Source organism: Colletotrichum chrysophilum (assembly GCF_026319265.1).
Source record: "Colletotrichum chrysophilum strain AFK26 chromosome Unknown scaffold_9, whole genome shotgun sequence".
NCBI classification, from domain to species: domain Eukaryota; kingdom Fungi; phylum Ascomycota; class Sordariomycetes; order Glomerellales; family Glomerellaceae; genus Colletotrichum; species Colletotrichum chrysophilum.
In genome coordinates this window covers 159,644-177,520 of record NW_026517296.1, presented here as the reverse complement: position 1 = coordinate 177,520, position 17,877 = coordinate 159,644, and the positions used below count along the sequence as shown (strand labels likewise).

Sequence of the window (17,877 nt, the reverse complement as noted above, 5' to 3'; positions counted from 1 at the left end):
CAAGCTCAGGCAGCTATGCACCTCTCAGCCAGCTTGCGCCAATGTCAACCCTCACGAATGGCGTCTCTTCCCATCGCGCGGACAGCGACAATGCCGCCGACAGCGCAGCACTCGTCGCAGGAGCTGCCCGACCTGGCAGTAGCTCCAACACCACCTCCATCTACGCTGCCTCAAGCGTCGCCGAGGTGCGCGCCGCTCTAGACGCCCTCCACGCCCGCGAATCGACAGTCACGAGCCGTCTCGATGCTCTCCTGGGCTCGCAGGCCGACCTCGCCCGCGAATTGGGCCGGCTCGACCTCCTCCGCGCGGGGCTCGGCAGCCAGGTCATCGCCGCGCGGTCCATCGGTAACGACATGCTCGCGACGGCGGCCGACACGGCGGGCCGGCTGAGTAATAAGGTGAAGGAGCTGGATCTGGAGAAGAGCCGCGTCGAGGACACGCTCGAGGTCGTGAAGCAGGTCGTGGAGCTCAAGGCTTGCGTGCAGGGCGTCGTGGGCAGCATGGGTGCCCCGCAGGACTGGGAAGCTGCGGCGGCGTACCTTGCGCGCGCTGCGCAGGTGCCCGAGGATATCACAAAGGGCAAGTTTGCGTCGTCGATCGTGCCCTCCGTCGAGGTGCCCGACCCGCCATGGGTTACGCTCGAGAACGCCAAGGAGAGCTTGTGTGGACTGTTCCTCAGGGAATTCGAGAAGGCGACCAAGGAAGGCGATGGTGCTAAGGTTACGAGATTCTTCAAGCTGTTCCCGTTGATTGGAAGAGGAGATGTTGGTCTCGACGTATATGGCCGATATGTATGCCAGGGCGTGGCTGGCACGGCGAGATCGGTCTTGAAGGAAGGGCCTGGCGTGCAAGCTCGGAAAGAAGGGTTCTTCTACGCCAATGCCCTCACCAGGCTGTTTGATCACATTGCGCGCATTGTTGAGGGACACGGAGGTCTCGTCGAGAGACACTATGGCTCTGGGAAGATGGTCCGCGTTATCGAGCGTCTGCAACAAGAGGCGGATGTACAGGGTGGCATCATCCTTGACTCGTGGAGCGATGAGCGCGATGTCGACAGACGCCTGAAGGACGTCAAGAGTTACCCGTTCTCTTTCCTGGTTCAGAGCTTCTTGCCACCGCAAAGAAGCGGAACACCACGGGTCAATTCACCTGCAATGGGAGCTGGCGCAAATCCGCGTCCCAGCGAGGATGAGGGCGTCAATATGAAGGAGGTGGACGCAATTCTTAGTGAGATCGCCGTGATGCTCGGCCGGTGGTCGCTTTACTCCCGCTTCTTAGCAGGAAAGACCCGCGTAAGTGGCTTTCATTGCTTGGTGAGATTAAAGTCTAACAAGATGATAGGAACCCGATGCCCCTGAGGACGCTCCGCTTTCCATACCGGAGTTAGTCTTCAAGTCTAATCTCAAACGAAAGATTTCAGACAAGCTTACTTCACCATATAATACAATGATGACCTTCTTCTTCCGAAGATCGGTTGAGAAGGCTTTCCAGTTGGACGAGATGCCAACTGGACTGTCTCTAAGCATGAACAAGCAGGTCGACACCAATCAGCCATTCATCATATCCGCTGTCGACGATGTCATGTACGTCGTCAGCGCAGTCATACAGAAATCAACATCTACATCACAGAGAGACGTCATTGCCTCCGTGATCCCTACGATCGGTCGCGTCCTCAGCTCCGACTTCATAGGCATGATCCAACGAAAGATGCGCGACGAGTCCTATCCCAAGCCAATTGTACAGGGAGGCTTCCCGCCAGAAGACAAGATCATCCAATTCATTGTTCTCATAAACAGTCTCGACACAGCCAACGAGTACCTCAACCGCATCATCACGAGCAACATAGGCAGCGCAAACGAGGCGGCAAAGGCGAACGGCGAAGCCCACGAGCCGTCGCTCAGAGATTCCTTCCCCTTCGACAAGGACGTCACCTTTGTCACTTCCGCCCTCAACACACTACACAGCTCCTTCACCCTTAAGACCACCGAGCTCCTCAACGAAGGACTGCAGGTCCTCTTCCAGCGCGTCGTCCAACCACGACTGCGCCCCGTGCTTTCCGACACGTTCCGCGATGTAGACTACTCTCTCACAGAGGAGGAACTCGCCGAGTACGCAGAGCAGAACGACGAAGACGAGGAGGAGATGCTGGACCAGGTATCCCGCCGCTTCGAGCACGGCTGGGACCAGCTGATGAAGCCCATCGCCCGCCTCATGACCGCCCACACCTTCACGACGCTGCACGACCTCACAGCCCGGTACCTCGCGCGCGTCCTCGAGCGCAGGGTCTGGGACGCCAGAGCGAATGCCTACGGCGTCATCCGCATGGAGCGCGACTTCTCGAGCATCGTCAGCACCGTGTCCACGGGCAACTACGGCGTCAGAGAGCTTTTTGCGCGGGTGTCGCAGATCCTTATGGTGGCGAACATGGAGGAGGAAGAGTGGGAGGAGATCTCTGCGGTTGATAATCCGGACGAGGACGAGGATGGCATGATTTGGGTGTTGACTGAGGACGAGAGGCGGCGGGCTAGACAACTTACTACCAGGGAGCGTAGAGCTTGATGTTAAGACGGCATGAACAAATCGAGATGAAGACAAGAAGAAGAGCCTTTGGGGCTTGGGGGCTTTGCGGTTTGAAAAATAAAAACTATGAGAGATGACTTGTTTTCTTCCAAAGCGCGCGGATCATGGCGGTGCCTGCCGGGATAGGTAGATGGTAGACCAAAATTCATCAAGACTGTTGTGGCACATGGTCGAGCTCGCTTCTCGGGGCTACCAACAGTGTTTCTTCCTGCTGTATCGAGTTACCTATGTTTGGAGAGGGAGATCTGACCTAAACATAAGACGAGTCGGTATTCTCGATGAATTGGATCCCAAGGTGTACCACTGAGAAGCAGCCACTTCCGTGGGCCCGTAGTAATCTAAATGTGATAGAATAATCCAGATTTCCAAGACCGAGTAATGTCCTTCGAACGTGGATATGCAATAAAGGGCGGCATGGCTTTATGGGGAGAGAACCAGCTCTACTGCGAGCCATTCGCAGGGCGCCAACGTGTCTTTCAGAATATGGCTTTTTTGCAAAAGAAAACATCTTGTGGCTGCCCGAGGTACGTAATTTAGGTAGGTAGAACTGAGTGGTTCAACGCTGAAGCGGAGACTACACCTCCCCGCTGCCACTGCCTCCTTTCTCCCATACCTATGTGAGGTAGAACAACGACCCGGTCTAGTGTGATGAGTAGCTCCCCGCTCTGGTTTTCACAAAGCTTTGTTGCAGGATTCGGCAAGGGGTGAAGTCGGCAGCATCCAATGGAAGAAGCCCGCACGCGGTAACGTGGCGCGGCGAGGGAGGAGGCGTACGATTTTCGACCACCTAAAACAACGTCGAAAAGTGTCTGTGCCAAACACCTACTGGCTTCAATTTTGCATATTGCGGCGATCGGTATGCGCCCCGGGGCTCTGCTACCCAACATCCTTATATATAGTGCATCGACTCGGAGCTTGGGTTTTGATGGTGCAGAAATCAAAAACCGTATCGCATATATAGACAACGCAAGCCAACTCGCTCTGTTTGTTTGTTCACTTGGTTTTTGGATTGGGTTTCTTTCGCACCTTGTCATCTTCACTAGCATCCGAGATGCCGCTCTCAGCCGAAGTCCTCGTGGCAATTGTCTTCGGGGTGCCGAGTCTTTTGGTAGCCATTGCGTCGGCAATATTCGCCTACAGGGCGGTTAGGAGCTCTCGGAATCCCTACAACCTGATACCCCTTTACGAAGTGCATGGAAACCGTCTTCATGCTGAGCCTCCCACGGTAATCAACCTTCTTCTTGAAGATATACGCGCTCAAGAAAGAAACTGGGACGCTCTTCGAAGGCCTGAGACAAATTTGCGATGGCTCCGTTTCTTCTCACGCAACCGACAATAGACAGCAACCCATCAGGTATGCTTAGTACCTACTTTCCCTCGCAGAAAGCCCTCATTTGTTGGTTGCTGATTCGCTGACCACACGCAGCTGTCTTCGATCTCTGCTTAGCGTCCCGCCACTGCCGCCGACTTGAAGCAAATAACGGTTTTCTTCTTGAAGCAATTACGTGCCAAAGCTCTTATGATGCTTGCATACTGTTTTGAATATTAGAATACCAAAGGATTCGGTAGATCATCCTCGTTATGTACGAATGTATCGATTCCTCAGCGACTTGTTCTAAGCTATCAGTATATAATTCACGAGTATCCCTTGAATTAGATAAGAGGTACTGAGAAATCTTGACCAAAGCTCCGTAAATGGATGTTTACTTACAAAAAAGGATCTTTATCAGCAACATGCGGTCTCACGCCTCCAAACCGTAGCCTGCATGGCAATCCTTATCCGAAGACTTACACCTTGCAATTGACTGGAAATTTCCCATCTCAAGTCGGGGCAACACTTGACTGGTAGCAGGGATGAGACATAATACTGGCGCTTCAACGGAAAACATGTCGAGATGCAAGATGATGAAGTTGTCTAACTTTTGTAAATGGCTGAGGTTCTCGGCGGCCAGGGTACGTCCTCGCCGTTCTCGGCCGGGCCCTTGACATGTCCCGCGGAGGAAGCCCAAGCCCCACCAAAATCACATCACTGGTTCCACTAAAAACAGATCGACGGGGGCGAGCTTTAGCGTTTGACCTCAGTATTTCCTCAGAAGGTTTAGCAGGCAAAACCCGACCAGTTGGACGCCCTAAGCTCGGCGATAACGCCGCCACAAACGCTCTCATCTATGTTAGCCGCATCTCCAAAAGATTTTTTTCAGATGAGTCAACTGCATGTCACTCTTCAATCCACACACAAGACCTTTTTTTGATACCCATATGACGACGATCTAGATTATTCTTCTCACACATGGGAGATAATTACCCCGGACCCTCTTTCTGTCAACTCTATTTCCTTCTTGAACCGAAGGTTTTGAAGTTCTTACCCCTCCAAGGTTCTTCACATTGGCTCTCACTTATCGTGTAAGTCGCCAGCTCGCGGCATATCTCTCACCTTTTATCCGCATACATATCAAATACCTTACAGCACAAGCTTTCACGATGGAGACCCGCATCGTCAAGATCGACGCCCAAGGGCTCGGCAACTTCACCAACAACGCTGGACCCGAGAGATTGAGCACATGGGAAGTCAGCCCCTCCGCCTCAGGCGCCTCGATAGCCGCCCTCCGCGACGCAGCAGAGTATATGCGCACCAAGGCGACACCAGTGGCTTTCCCGACCGAGACTGTTTATGGCTTGGGTGCCGATGCGACAAGGAGCGACGCCGTCAAGGGCATCTACTCAGCCAAGGGCCGGCCCTCGGACAACCCGCTCATTTCTCATGTCAGCGATCTTGATATGTTGAGGGAGCTGTTGCGATCCGATGAGAACCAGACAAACGGCCATGCTCAAAAGGACCCAATTCCAGAGATATACAAGCCTCTCATTGAAAAGTTCTGGCCTGGCCCTCTTACGATTCTCCTCAAGAACCCGACGCCAAGCAAACTTGCGCCCGAGGTCACGGCAGGCTTGACGAGTTTTGGTGTCAGGATGCCGTCGTCGCCGTTGGCGTTGACACTCATTAAGTTGGCCGGTGTACCGCTGGCTGCTCCTTCGGCGAATGCGTCGACTAAGCCCTCGCCCACGACAGCGCAGCATGTTTATCACGATCTGGAGGGCCGCATCGAACTCATCTTAGACGGCGGGGCGTGCCAGGTCGGCGTGGAGAGTACGGTTGTTGACGGTCTGTGCAACCCTCCAGTCGTTCTGAGGCCAGGAGGCGTGAGCATGGAAGAGTTGCGAAGCTGTCCAGGCTGGGAGGGCGTCGTCAAGGCGTACAAGGACGAGAGCGAGACAGGGAAGTCTGCACCAAGGGCGCCTGGTATGAAGTACAAGCACTACAGCCCCAAGGCGAAGGTTGTGCTGTATGAGCATGCTTGCCCGGCAGGTGCTGAGGGCATCGTTGCCGAGGACTTGCAGAAGGCGCTCATTCAGCAGAACGCGGATGCGTTGACGAACGGAGACGGACCGACTTCCGCCAGGATAGGAATCATCCGCACGAGGAGGTGGAAGATTGCAGGTGGTCTGCATCACGGTGCGCTGCAAGTTTCCAAGGTCCATGTTGACGGGGCTGCGGAGGCGAACGCCAGGGATGAGACGACGTACGAGGTCCAAGAGGGCGAGCTTCAGGATGCCGAGGACAAGCCCATGGCGTCGGTGCTTGATATCGACTTGGGAGACGACACGAGAGGAATTGCGCAGGGCTTGTTCTCGGCGCTGAGAGATTTGGATAGAAGGGGCGCTAGCGTCATCTTCGTAGACGGTATCGACGACAGGAACGACATTGCAGAGGCGGTGATGAACAGGCTTCGCAAAGCAGCGTCCGAGATTCGGACATAGACGCGGTTGGGAAAAGCAAATAGAAGAATTAGGCATAAATCTCAGCATTCGTCATGACATCCCTCAGAGGGATTATACTTTTAATGATGCGTTCCCTTTCTAGGCCACCATAAAACTCCCATGTGCAGCAACCCATCTTCTCTGCGCTGCCAATCCACCTCCTATCTCGCTCGTGCACCGCCCTCTTACAACCCTTGTCGCAGCCAGTCCGCCAGTTTCGACTTGCCCAGCTGGGCGAGGTTGTTGACACCCTGTTCGCTGAGGTCGATGCGGCGGAGATCCACGTCTTGCGCCGGCGCCTTGCTGACTCTTTGCACGATGATGGTAGGGTCGGTCTCGAGGATGATGCCGTCGTCGACGATCTCGTCAATGGCGAGGGAGACAAGGTCGTAGTTCTCGACGATTGTGCGCTTATCGACAGATTGCCTGAGAAGGGGTTAGCAACGCCCAGCGCCTGGCTTTTGAAGCTGCAACTTACTTAAACAGCAGATGAAGCGAGTCTCTCAGGGCCAGAATGACGTTATACAGCAGCACCTCGTTCTCATCGACACCTCCAACGACGTACATCATGACGTCTGACTCCATCTTGTAGAGAACAATTCGGTTGTCATAGAGGATGATGTCGCCGGTCTGCTTCGCCGTCTTGTCGAGGAGGCCCTTCTCAAAGGCCTTTTGGGACTTGACATCGCCGTAGGGATTGCTCGCGGAGCCGGCGTGGCCTGCAGTCGACACTATCCGTCAGTCACGAGCTCGGAGCTGGCATTGGGAGCTACGAGCGCATACCGTCCTTCTGTGTCGCCGAAGGGCCGTGGTGGGGTGCGGTGTAGTACTTGGAGAATAACCGCGATCCGTCCTCTGTGCTGAGGATGAGGATCGCATTGACGGAGAAAAGGGACATTCCAGGAGCCATCTTGACGGATTTTATGTGCGTTGCGCCGGAATGCGCTTTGTTGATTAGCTTGCAGTATCTTGAGCCTCAAGTCCACGATGCCTTGTAGGGAGCTCTGGCGGGATGCAATTGACCACGTACAAGTCGGTGGGTGGTTTCGCCGACGGCCGGACAGCAGGGGCCCGGCGCTGCGCTGCGCTGCGCCATTGCTCTGAGGGCCACCCTGGCAGCTACGATAGGCGCACGGGCCACGTCTGTCATGCCCTTTCCCACCACGCGTAAAGTGGAAAACGCAAAACTCCTTTTCGATCGCGTCAAGAACCGGGGGAGCGCGTAAAGTGCTTTCCAAAATTGCAGCCAGCCCACTTTCAACTGCTCCTGAGCGCTCTCCACATCTCCCCTCTCCCCAGCAACACGCATATTCTTTCTTGTCGCATTTGCATCCCGCCAATTCCCCCCATCCCACCTTCGAACAATCCCTCAACGACATATCGACGTAAAGTCAACAAACACCTCAAAACAATGTCGTCGCCAACAAAAAGGTCGACGAGAAGCTCGACGGCCGGTACCACTCCCCGTCGGTCCACGAGAAACAATCCGGATGCAGACCGTAGCAGCCCCGCGCCTGCACAGGAGCCCGCTGCGCAGACGCCCAGCCGCACAACCCGCCGCTCTCAGCTTGCATCGAGCCCTCTGTTCTACGAGTCCTCGCCTGCGCAGGGCAGCAGTCGCAATGCACCTGCCAATGGCGATGTTTCGTCCCCTTTGAGGGGCGTCAGCAGCAGCCAGAACACCAACGTTGGCCCAGCCCCCAGCTCACCGCTGCGTCAAGACATTGACACCCAGTCAACCGGCGATGGTGACAGAACCCCGCGTGCGAGTGGAATGGCTAGAGGTAAGGAGGATTAGGCATGTATACTGAAGACTGAGGACTGACACGACTGTAGAATCGTCCCCCATCCGATACGATCCCAGTTCCAGCCCAGGCCGTGGCTCGGTGAGGCCGCCACAGTCAGACTTCCGAAGTGAGAGCAGTGGTCTTTTCGTCTCTGACCGTGCCCGCTCACGGAGAGGTGACATTCACTCCGAGGGTTTCAGAACTCCGCGCCGGCGCCTTGTGCTGGACCCAGCTGGCAGAGTGGTGACCAACGCCCCCGGTTCCGATGCGCCTTCTTTCAGCAACCCCGACCCCAATACATCGGAGGCGGACCGTCTCGGTGGAGCGGCCGACAGCACCATTTGGGGTACCAGCGTCTCGATCGACGATACCTTTGTGACCTTCAAGGACTTCCTGAGGAATTTCACCCGAAAGTATCAGATGTACCGGGAAGGACTGTCCGAAGCTGAGGTTCGGGAAGCTCCCGATGCCGAGGGCAAGGTCTACTGGGAGGCTCTTGAGAACATGCTTCTCTTGGGTGGCACCAGGCTGTTCCTCAACATGCAGGATCTCAACACCTACCCGCCTACTCGCAAGCTGTACTACCATCTCCAGGCTTACCCGCAAGAAATCATTCCGATTATGGATCAGTCTATCCACGATATGATGGTTGAGCTGGCCAGAGCCGAGGACTTGAGGGAGCGTAACTCTCAGAGCAGCGCCGGTGATGCTGCGAGGCGAAGCAACACAGCGCCCAGCTCAGAGCCTGTCTTCCCCAGCTCCGACCACCCCGAAACACCCTCAGATGCTCCCACTCCCACAGATGCTCCCACTCCCAGACCAGCCACTGACATCACCTCCAAAGAGGACCAAGTCTCTCAGATGATCTACATGGTCCGCCCCTACGGCCTTGAGAAGATCACCAACCTTCGAGACCTGAACCCCTCTGATATGGACCGGCTCATCACCATCAAGGGTCTTGTGATCCGAACCACCCCTATCATCCCCGATATGAAGGATGCTTTCTTCCGTTGCAACGTCTGCAACCACTCTGTCAACGTTAGCATTGACAGAGGCAAGATTCGCGAGCCTACCGAGTGCCCGCGAACTCGCTGCGCCTCCAAGAACTCCATGCAGATCATCCATAACAGATGCTCCTTTGAGGACAAGCAGGTCATCAAGCTGCAAGAGACTCCCGATGCTGTTCCTGCCGGTCAGACTCCTCACTCTGTCTCAATTTGCGCCTACAACGAGCTTGTAGACTTCTGCAAGGCAGGTGACCGCGTTGAGATCACTGGTGTCTTCCGAGTCAACCCTGTGCGTGTGAACCCCCGCCAAAGAACCATCAAGAGTGTGTACAGAACATTCGTCGACGTTGTCCACATTCAGAAGGTCGATAAGAAGAGAATGGGTCTTGACGCCTCAACGCTGGGTGTCGAGGGTGAGGAGGGTGAGACGAACGACCCTAACCTCCAGGAGAATCGCAAGATTACTCCAGAGGAGGTGGAGAAGATCAAGGAGACTGCTGCACGACCAGACATTTACGAGCTCCTTGCTCGCTCGCTCGCCCCCTCGATTTACGAGATGGACGACGTCAAGAAGGGAATCCTTCTGCAGCTCTTCGGCGGCACCAACAAGACTTTCCAAAAAGGTGGAAGCCCCAGGTATAGAGGAGACATCAATGTGCTTCTCTGCGGTGACCCTTCTACTTCAAAGTCTCAGATCCTTTCCTACGTGCACAAGATTGCCCCCAGAGGTATCTACACCAGCGGAAAGGGTTCCTCTGCCGTCGGTTTGACTGCGTATGTCACTCGCGACCCTGAAAGTCGCCAGCTTGTCCTCGAGTCTGGTGCTCTGGTTCTCTCAGACGGCGGTGTCTGCTGTATTGATGAGTTCGACAAGATGTCAGAGGCCACCCGCTCGGTCCTCCACGAAGTCATGGAACAGCAGACGGTGTCTGTTGCCAAGGCTGGTATCATCACGACCCTGAACGCCAGAACCAGTATCCTGGCTTCTGCCAACCCTATCGGCAGTCGCTACAACCCTGACCTCCCCGTGCCCCAGAACATCGACCTCCCTCCCACGTTGCTCTCTCGTTTCGACTTGGTCTACCTCATCCTGGACCGTGTCGACGAGAAGAGCGATGCTCGCCTCGCTCGCCATCTTCTCTCCCTGTACTTGGAGGACAAGCCTGAGTCCGCTGCCACCAAGGACGACATTCTCGTAAGTCCACAGATGATCCATACATCAGAATCAAACTAACTCTCTCATAGCCTGTCGAATTCCTTACCTCATACATCTTCTACGCCCGCTCCACCATCAACCCCACCATCGCGCAAGACGCCGCTCAGGAGCTGGTTGACCAGTACCTGGAGATGCGCAAGCTTGGTCAAGATGTGCGCGCCGCTGAGAAGCGTATCACCGCCACCACTAGACAGCTCGAGTCCATGATTCGTCTCTCCGAGGCGCACGCCAAGATGCGTCTCTCCGAGACTGTCACCCGCGAGGATGTTCAGGAGGCTGCCCGCCTCATTCGCTCCGCCCTCAAGACCGCTGCTACCGATTCTCAAGGTCGCATCGACATGAGCCTACTGACCGAGGGTACGAGTTCTGCGGACCGCCGCAGGAAGGAGGAGATCAAGGAGGCTGTTCTTCACCTCCTCGACGAGCTCACCAGCGGCGGCCAGTCTGTCAAGTGGGCTGAGGTTGCCAGGAAGCTCAGCGAGGGTGCCAGCATGCCCGTCGAGCAGGCCGACTTCAACGAGACGATGCGTACGCTGGAGATGGAGGGTCTGATCATGGTCAGCGGTGAGGGTGCGAGGAGGAGTGTTAGAAGAGTTGCGGCTGTCTAAAGAGAAGGTGTAAAAATCGGCGTGGCGATGTGACGAATGATTATGTGGAATGTGATCTTTTGATAGATACTTATTCGGGATGGTAAGAAAGGGACTTTGGCGTCGGCTTTCTGTTTCCGTTTTGCATTCGAAGCATGACGTTGAGTAAAGATATAATGGATGTTAATTCCCAAGCTCAAATATCTCTCCAAATGTGTGATGTCTGTAAACTGGCGTTTTCAAGTGAGATGCGTTGCGACCTTATACACATGTAGAAGAATGTTGCGTGTTGTAACCTCCAGGAAGGGCAGTGGCGACCTGCGTTAAAGTTGACGAGAAGTGCGCGTAGGGATTGTGTTCTACTTGTGGCTTTCTTCCTTCCTCCGTCAGTATTTTAGCTTGCCTTTCCGTTCTTTCCTTTGGGCAGCAAGAGACTTACGGTACGTATCGAGCGGCGATGTTGTGGTGAATGCTCCTGCCCCGGAGGAAACGGTATTTAAGGTGGCTTCCCTCGGGAGTCTTCCACAGCGAGCAGGGAAAGTGGCCGTGGATATGCCCAGTGATGGCCTAACGTGTCAGCTGAACGCGCGATTCTATGTTACCTGAATCCAGAGCCTCTGGGTGAACCTCGCTTTTGGTTGGTCTTTTTTTTTTCTCATTGCAATTTGTTTTGAGGATGAGTTTCTCATCCCCTAGTCCGAGGTGAGCCTGGTTGTCGTTCGCACCACATCGGATGCGTTCTGAACCTCCTATTTATTACGTCACTGAGCCTGTAATATCTAGATGGACAATCCATTCCTTTGAACAAGTCATTTCATTAAAGTTTTGCTGCTTGGGGATTTGGTTGCAGAGAGGACTTGTACGACTTCTGAGGTGTCGTGAGAGGGTGCTTCCCGGCGGGTCAGCCAGCGTTCGTTTTCCGTCACTGATGTCGCCTTTGGTTATTGAGGAGGCGAATACCGCGTACGGCGTAATTCTCTATCAGGCTTCATTGGTTCTTGTTGTTTGTGAACGCTAATTACTGTTGTTTAGCGTAGAAAGAGAGATCCTTTGAAACGAGTTCGTCACCCATTCATTTTCCATGAAGCATAATGACGTTGCCGAGATTCCTCCCTTAAGTAGTCCGGGTCACCGTGCTTGTTTGTTGCATTTGTTCATTCCGATCGTGTCAATGAGTTCTTTCCGTCGATCACTCAGAATATCCAAACATCGTTTGTATTGTCAACAATAATGTCGTCATAGAGCAATGTATTCTGCTGCATTCCTGGACGCTGAAGCCGTCTTACAAAGGGAGGCCAGTAGGCTTACGCAAACACTACTCGGGGTCATCTGACACCTTCAGGAGCAAAACCTCTGGCTAAGTCTGCCGTCCAGCATTTCCCCTATCCTCATCTTATTCACGCCCGTGTATCACGATGGCGACGCTGGCCGTAGCATTGCTAGTGCATGTGGTCTTCAAGCCCCGTATATCGAAGAAACGGCTGCTCGTTGGCACAAAGGCAGAGCCCTTTCGCCTCGAGTCAATATGAAACCGCCGTCTACGCAACCGGCAACGCATCTCAAGTCCGCCTCAGCTAGGAAGCTCGGCAGCATCAACGAAATTTGCGATCTTAAAGACTAACTGATCTTCCAAAGGAAATTCTGTAGGTAGCTATAAAACAGCTGGCTTTAGCCTTCTCGTAAGGATCTTAGGAAACACAAATGGACCTTTGCCCTGTTTCCCCCGAGAAGCTTTCTTCTGAGATGATAGGGGGGCTTTCCTTATGGCGTCCAGTCCTCTTATCGTCATGTTCCTCAAACCATCTCTTCTCCCCTGTTCGTAGCTTGTTTCGGATGCGTTTACCCTCCCATTGTCCCCAAATGCACTCACATTTGGATTTTATCGTCATGACACTTGTTCTTCTACCCCCCTCGCGTTGCTCTTTATACACATTGCAGCGAATATATCGTGTGCATTCTGAGTCTATTTACGCCCTTTCGTTTTGAAAATATTAAATATCTTCTTCAACAGCAGTCTGCAGCTTTCTTGTTTGTCAAACTGTATCGCAAATAGCTGTAAGATTGTTGAGATTTCATCTCGAAGTATTATTAAAAGCTGACTTCCAGCTGGTCGGCTAATCTTGAGTGTCCGTCACCGGTATTGGTGTTGTATTGAGTTATTTAGTCGGAAATACTAAGAAAGCGACACAGAAAACTATGAGATATTCTATCCATTTACTTGATCATTCCACGAGATTTACATTGAAACAAATAAAGCGTCTCGACTCGCGAGCTGTGATATCGCATTACTACATCACGTCTTGCATTAGCCTCCCGGATCTCATTGAGTCATCCACCGGCTTGAAACCGCGACTATGGTTTTATCGTGTGTTTCTATCTACCTTTCGCGATGTATATGTAGCTCCGCCTTCAAAAAAGACTGCACAACGCCGGGAGGTCGACTGCCAATAGAATGATCTCAGGGTACTTGACGACACAGACAGCCAGTACATAGACGAACCTCAATCATTTGAAAATCCTGGTAGAAAAGTTGCCAGTCATAAGCATTTATTCCGACTGGAATGTGCTCGTCCCCTCGTATTCCTTTACCGACGCGACGCCAACAATGGGAACGGCATTGTCGGCAAGAAGGCAAGTGGAAATGATCGTTACTGTACGTGGTCGCTCACCAGAATGTGGGGAGTGTGAATTCATTGAAACCTTGAGCACCTGCTCATGGCACATCGTATGGTTCCGATCTGCCACACTTCATGAGCCAATGGGTGCAAAGCGGTCTCCAGAATATGAGGCTCGGTCTTCACAGCATTTTAATCTCTCACCGCGGGCCTGGCCCTTGAGTTGACTCTGTTAAAGCGGGGAAAAATAACAAAACTTTGAGGTTCCGTCTTCACAGCATTTTAGTCTCTCGTCGCGCACCGGAGCATTGAGTTGATTGCATTAGAGCGGAGAAACACCGGGCTTGTAACGTGGGTGTATGGCACAAGCACCATCTCAGGGTATGCTGTCACAGGCATTAGCTACAGGCGTTGCTTCGCGCACAATGCAGTGGAAGAGTAGGATTGGATGCTGCTGGATCAAGTGAAATAGTCATTATGAATGGTTCATCTCTAACCCATACTAGCTTTTCCTACTTCTACTGATTCCCAACTCCAAGTCACATTCACAGGATCAAATAGAAACAAGCAGGTGGTGGTGAACGGTTATCATGATAGCTACCTAGTACAGCTGTCCTAAAATATCAAAACTCAAAATTCATGATTCTTCCTCCAAATTACTCCGTTTCATTATTTATAAACCGTCAAAACCGTTTTCCACCCAAAAAAATCGAGTTTGCCTCTCGTCGCGCGAGGGACAGGTCTTATTCGATGTCGACCTTGTGGATCTCAGTCCACTCCTTCTCGAGCTTGGGGACGGTGACGATAAGCACGCCGTCCTCCATCTTAGCCGTGATCGACAGCGCGTCAATCTCCTCCCTCTCGGCGCCCGCAGGCGGGAGCGGGACGGAGCGCGCGAACATGCCGACCCGGCGCTCGCTCGAGGCCATGTTGGCGAGGAAGTCCTCGTCGCCGGGGCGGTAGACAACGCCCGCGACGCGGAGCTCGCCCTTGTCGGCGTCCCAGTCGACGCCGATGTCCTCCTTCTTGGCTCCGGGCAGGGCGAAGTGCAGGACGTACGACCTCTCGGTGGCGAAGATATCAACGGGGGGCGTGAAGGAGGAGTCATCGTTGGGGCCGGCGGGGCCACCGAAGTCGGGACCGCCGCGGGGGCCGCCAGGGGTGTTGAGACCGCCGAAGCGGGAGGCCCAATCGCGGATCTGCTGGGCGAAGGGGTGGCCGGCGAATTGGTTCAGAAAGCCGGTGAAGTCGAAGCCCGGGGGAGGGGGAGGGGGCGGGTGGCCGTAAGGCGGGGGAGGAGGCGGGCCGGCGCCGAAGGGGGGAGGTGGAGGCGGGGGAGGGTGGGCACCGCGGGGACCGTGGGGGCCGTGGTGGTGTCTGCTGTAGCGCCAGTGATCACCGCCGCCGCCGCGACCGCCGAAGCGTCCACGACCTCCGCGTCGGCCGGGACCGTGATGGTGGCCGTGCTCGTGCTCGGGACCGCCCTCGTCGGGGCTATCTCTCATGGTCTCGGGGGAGTCGTCCTTCTCCTTGTCAGAGATCTCTGCGTCGTCGATGTCGCGCATGATGTCCTCGTGCGTCTCGTCGCCCTCGTCACCGTGGCGGGGTCCGTGGCGGTCATGGCGGCCTCTGCTGCCGCATCGTCCACCGCCGCGACGGTGGCCTGGTCCTCCGCGTCGGTCACCCCAGCCGCCGTAGGCACCCCATCCACCGGGGCCGCCGAAGTTGGACTCGGCGCCGTGGAAGGGGAAGCCAGGGCCGCCCCAGGGGCCGGCGTGGTCGACGCCAGCTCCGGCGCGAGCGTTGGGATCAGAGTTGACCCAGCTCCAGAACTGCTGGGGACCGCCGGGTCGGGGGAAAGGGTTGTTGTTGCCGTTTGGGCCTGCCCAAGACATGATTGCTGTTGCTTGGTGATATCGGGTTGGATGTGTGTGTATGTGTGTAAGTGAAGGGTTGTTGTTGGAGATGATGATGGTAGTGTATCGTAAAGCTATTGAAGCTGCTGATGGAGACAAGAGATAATCAACACTTGGACGGAGAGAGGGGTCGTCTTATATATCACGTTGGGCGAACTGCTGTGAGGCAGAAGCATGCGTATACCACCATCTGATATCGGGCATGAGTGAAGGCAAAAGCACTTGCGACGCCGATTTGCACCAGTCAGACGTACGTACGCTACACCAGTAGTCACCCTGTCGAACAGATCAGAAAGGTTTCGAATGATGGACCTGGGAAGCACGATGTCGCCACGCGTCCCGGGGAGGGGGGGCATCAGCTCATTGGACGGAGGCGGAGGGCGGGAGACATGCTCACCGAGCCCCGACGCCTCAGGTGTATTGGAAAAGTCCACAAGTCCACCGTGGCGTCGGAGACCGAGTTGGGACGGCGCCGCAATGACTCTAGGGGTTATCCCAGGCGTCGAAGCCGCGTTTGTTGGTGTTTGCCTGGTGTCATTGTTTATTTCGTCAGGGAATTACGCAGTCCGCAGCAAGGTGAGGGGCGTGACCGAGCGAGAGCGAGATGGGATGAGGGAGCCCAGAGTTCGGGGCCGAAAGCAGCAAGGCACCGCTGTGGGGGGAGTGTGGCTTGCTCGGTCCCGTTGTGCGGTACCGCTGCGCAGCTGAAAGTTGGGAGTGCCACAAGTGCCTGGGCTGTGGCTCGCCACCGACACGGGCAGGACGCGCACGCCAACTGAGGCCTCAACCCATGGATGGTCAAGGCTGTGCGTGGACGAGTCGTAAGGCTTGAAGTGTGAGTCAAATGCCCCTGGAAATGTGTCGCTCTCGGAATAAGTTGCCGGGGCATCGTTGTATCAAAGTCCGAGTCCTTGTTGTGTTTGCCAAGGAGTCGAGATGGGATTCATATGAATATCAGTGACAGTGACAAACAACTCCGACGTTGACCAGTGACATTCCATCTCGTCGGGGATTGGGGGGGCGAAATCTCCACGACGCTCGAAGCTTGGACCAGGGCCGGCTTAGGTAATTCACCGACGGAGCTTGGACCACATCTCGGCCAGTCCCGTGGTGGGCGTCGGGACTCGGGAGCCTGTGTCTGTGCCGCGGGTCCTCTTCGGGGTTTTCTCGTTTTCTTCTCCCATTATTATTCCATGCAATAGGTATTTCCCATATTTGCTCTCACTTATCCGCCTGCATTCAGGCTATCATTTTAGGATATCGCTCCTGCATATTTTCCCATGTTTCTTTCGCGTGTTCTACGCAGATTGTCGGCGCTTCCACTCATCAAGTGATGGTTCACGCTTCCCATGGATGCAGACTGACTGCCCAGTCGCTTCCCCCTTTCTTGGCGCATCGTCGACTCACCGGATACCAGATGCCGCATCCACCTTGTCAACAACAAATCACTCTCTCATCTCGCCGGGTGCGCATTACGAAGTCGAGTGGCTCCGCTCCGCTGTGCTGCTCTAGACTCTGTTGAGAGGGCTGGAGGCTCAAGCCAAGCAATTCGCTTTCATGGGCAGGCGCTTGCAACTCTCAAGTGAAGATGCCCATTTGCTGCTTCCCACTTTCTAAGCGCCCAGCACCTGCAGCCAATCACCAAGCTTCGTTAGGCAAGATGCCACCATGCAGGGCTCCATAATAACGGGTGCTTCAGGTTCTTTGGCTCACTGATGCCGCCCGCTTGGAGGTGATTGAGGGGAGACGAGCCACTTGTGCTCTCCTCTTGAGGCAGCTGTCTCCAACGGCCAATACGGCTCATTCCCTGCAAATGCGGCATGCCATGCCATGCCAGCCCGGGCAGGCCTCCCCTCCCGCTCTGGCGCCGGGAAGTTGTGTGGTGCATGTGTCCAGGTGTGTGTGTGTGTGTGTGCGAACTGTGAGGTGTGAAGCATGAGATGAGAGGTTTCCCCTCCTCTCGGTCGCCCTCGCTGCTGCCGCTGGAGCAGGAAAGAACCCCCCAGATCCCCGTTCCGTCCCATCCCATGCCGCTTGACTTGCACTCTGCCCAATGCTTCCCGCCAGACCCAAACCCTACCTACCTAACCTAGACGCCTGTCGTCCTATCTGTCAAGTTTTGTTCTTTTCAAGGTCGACCTCCCCCCTTTCCCTTTCGCTCTGAAATCGACAAATCTTCAGCCTTATTTCGATATTTTTTTTTTGGTGCCGCATCGCATCTGTGTTTCGTCCATCCATCGGGGCCTGACGGAGCGGCCGGCCATTTCTGCGACCTCCCCTCCCCCCGTGAGACTTGAACCCCACCAACCCCCCATCTGCTGCTGCGATCCTCTCGAGCTACAGTAGCCAA

General features: G+C 54.8%; 5 protein-coding genes across 5 annotated transcripts; 3 read left to right on the top strand and 2 right to left on the bottom strand.

Moving 5' to 3' along the window:
- Positions 1–41: 41 nt before the first annotated feature.
- Positions 42–2,559, top strand: COL26b_001905 (uncharacterized protein; the record flags this gene model as incomplete). The annotated part of the gene is made up of 2 exons (XM_053174841.1): positions 42–1,292; positions 1,342–2,559. The coding sequence occupies 2 exons, from the start codon at positions 42–44 to the stop codon at positions 2,557–2,559; spliced, it is 2,469 nt and encodes an 822-aa protein (XP_053041136.1).
- Positions 2,560–5,061: 2,502 nt separating this feature from the next.
- On the top strand, positions 5,062–6,399 carry COL26b_001904 (uncharacterized protein; the record flags this gene model as incomplete). The annotated part of the gene is made up of 1 exon (XM_053174840.1): positions 5,062–6,399. One exon carries the CDS (start codon positions 5,062–5,064, stop codon positions 6,397–6,399), a length of 1,338 nt encoding a protein of 445 aa, XP_053041135.1.
- A 185-nt stretch (positions 6,400–6,584) lies between these two features.
- COL26b_001903 (uncharacterized protein) lies at positions 6,585–7,309 on the bottom strand (the record flags this gene model as incomplete). Its single annotated transcript, XM_053174839.1, has 3 exons — positions 6,585–6,825; positions 6,878–7,118; positions 7,183–7,309. The coding sequence occupies 3 exons, from the start codon at positions 7,307–7,309 to the stop codon at positions 6,585–6,587; spliced, it is 609 nt and encodes a 202-aa protein (XP_053041134.1).
- Positions 7,310–7,810: 501 nt separating this feature from the next.
- Positions 7,811–11,017, top strand: COL26b_001902 (uncharacterized protein; the record flags this gene model as incomplete). Its single annotated transcript, XM_053174838.1, has 3 exons — positions 7,811–8,183; positions 8,236–10,388; positions 10,439–11,017. 3 exons carry the CDS (start codon positions 7,811–7,813, stop codon positions 11,015–11,017), a joined length of 3,105 nt encoding a protein of 1,034 aa, XP_053041133.1.
- A 3,337-nt stretch (positions 11,018–14,354) lies between these two features.
- On the bottom strand, positions 14,355–15,506 carry COL26b_001901 (uncharacterized protein; the record flags this gene model as incomplete). The annotated part of the gene is made up of 1 exon (XM_053174837.1): positions 14,355–15,506. One exon carries the CDS (start codon positions 15,504–15,506, stop codon positions 14,355–14,357), a length of 1,152 nt encoding a protein of 383 aa, XP_053041132.1.
- Positions 15,507–17,877: the final 2,371 nt, after the last annotated feature.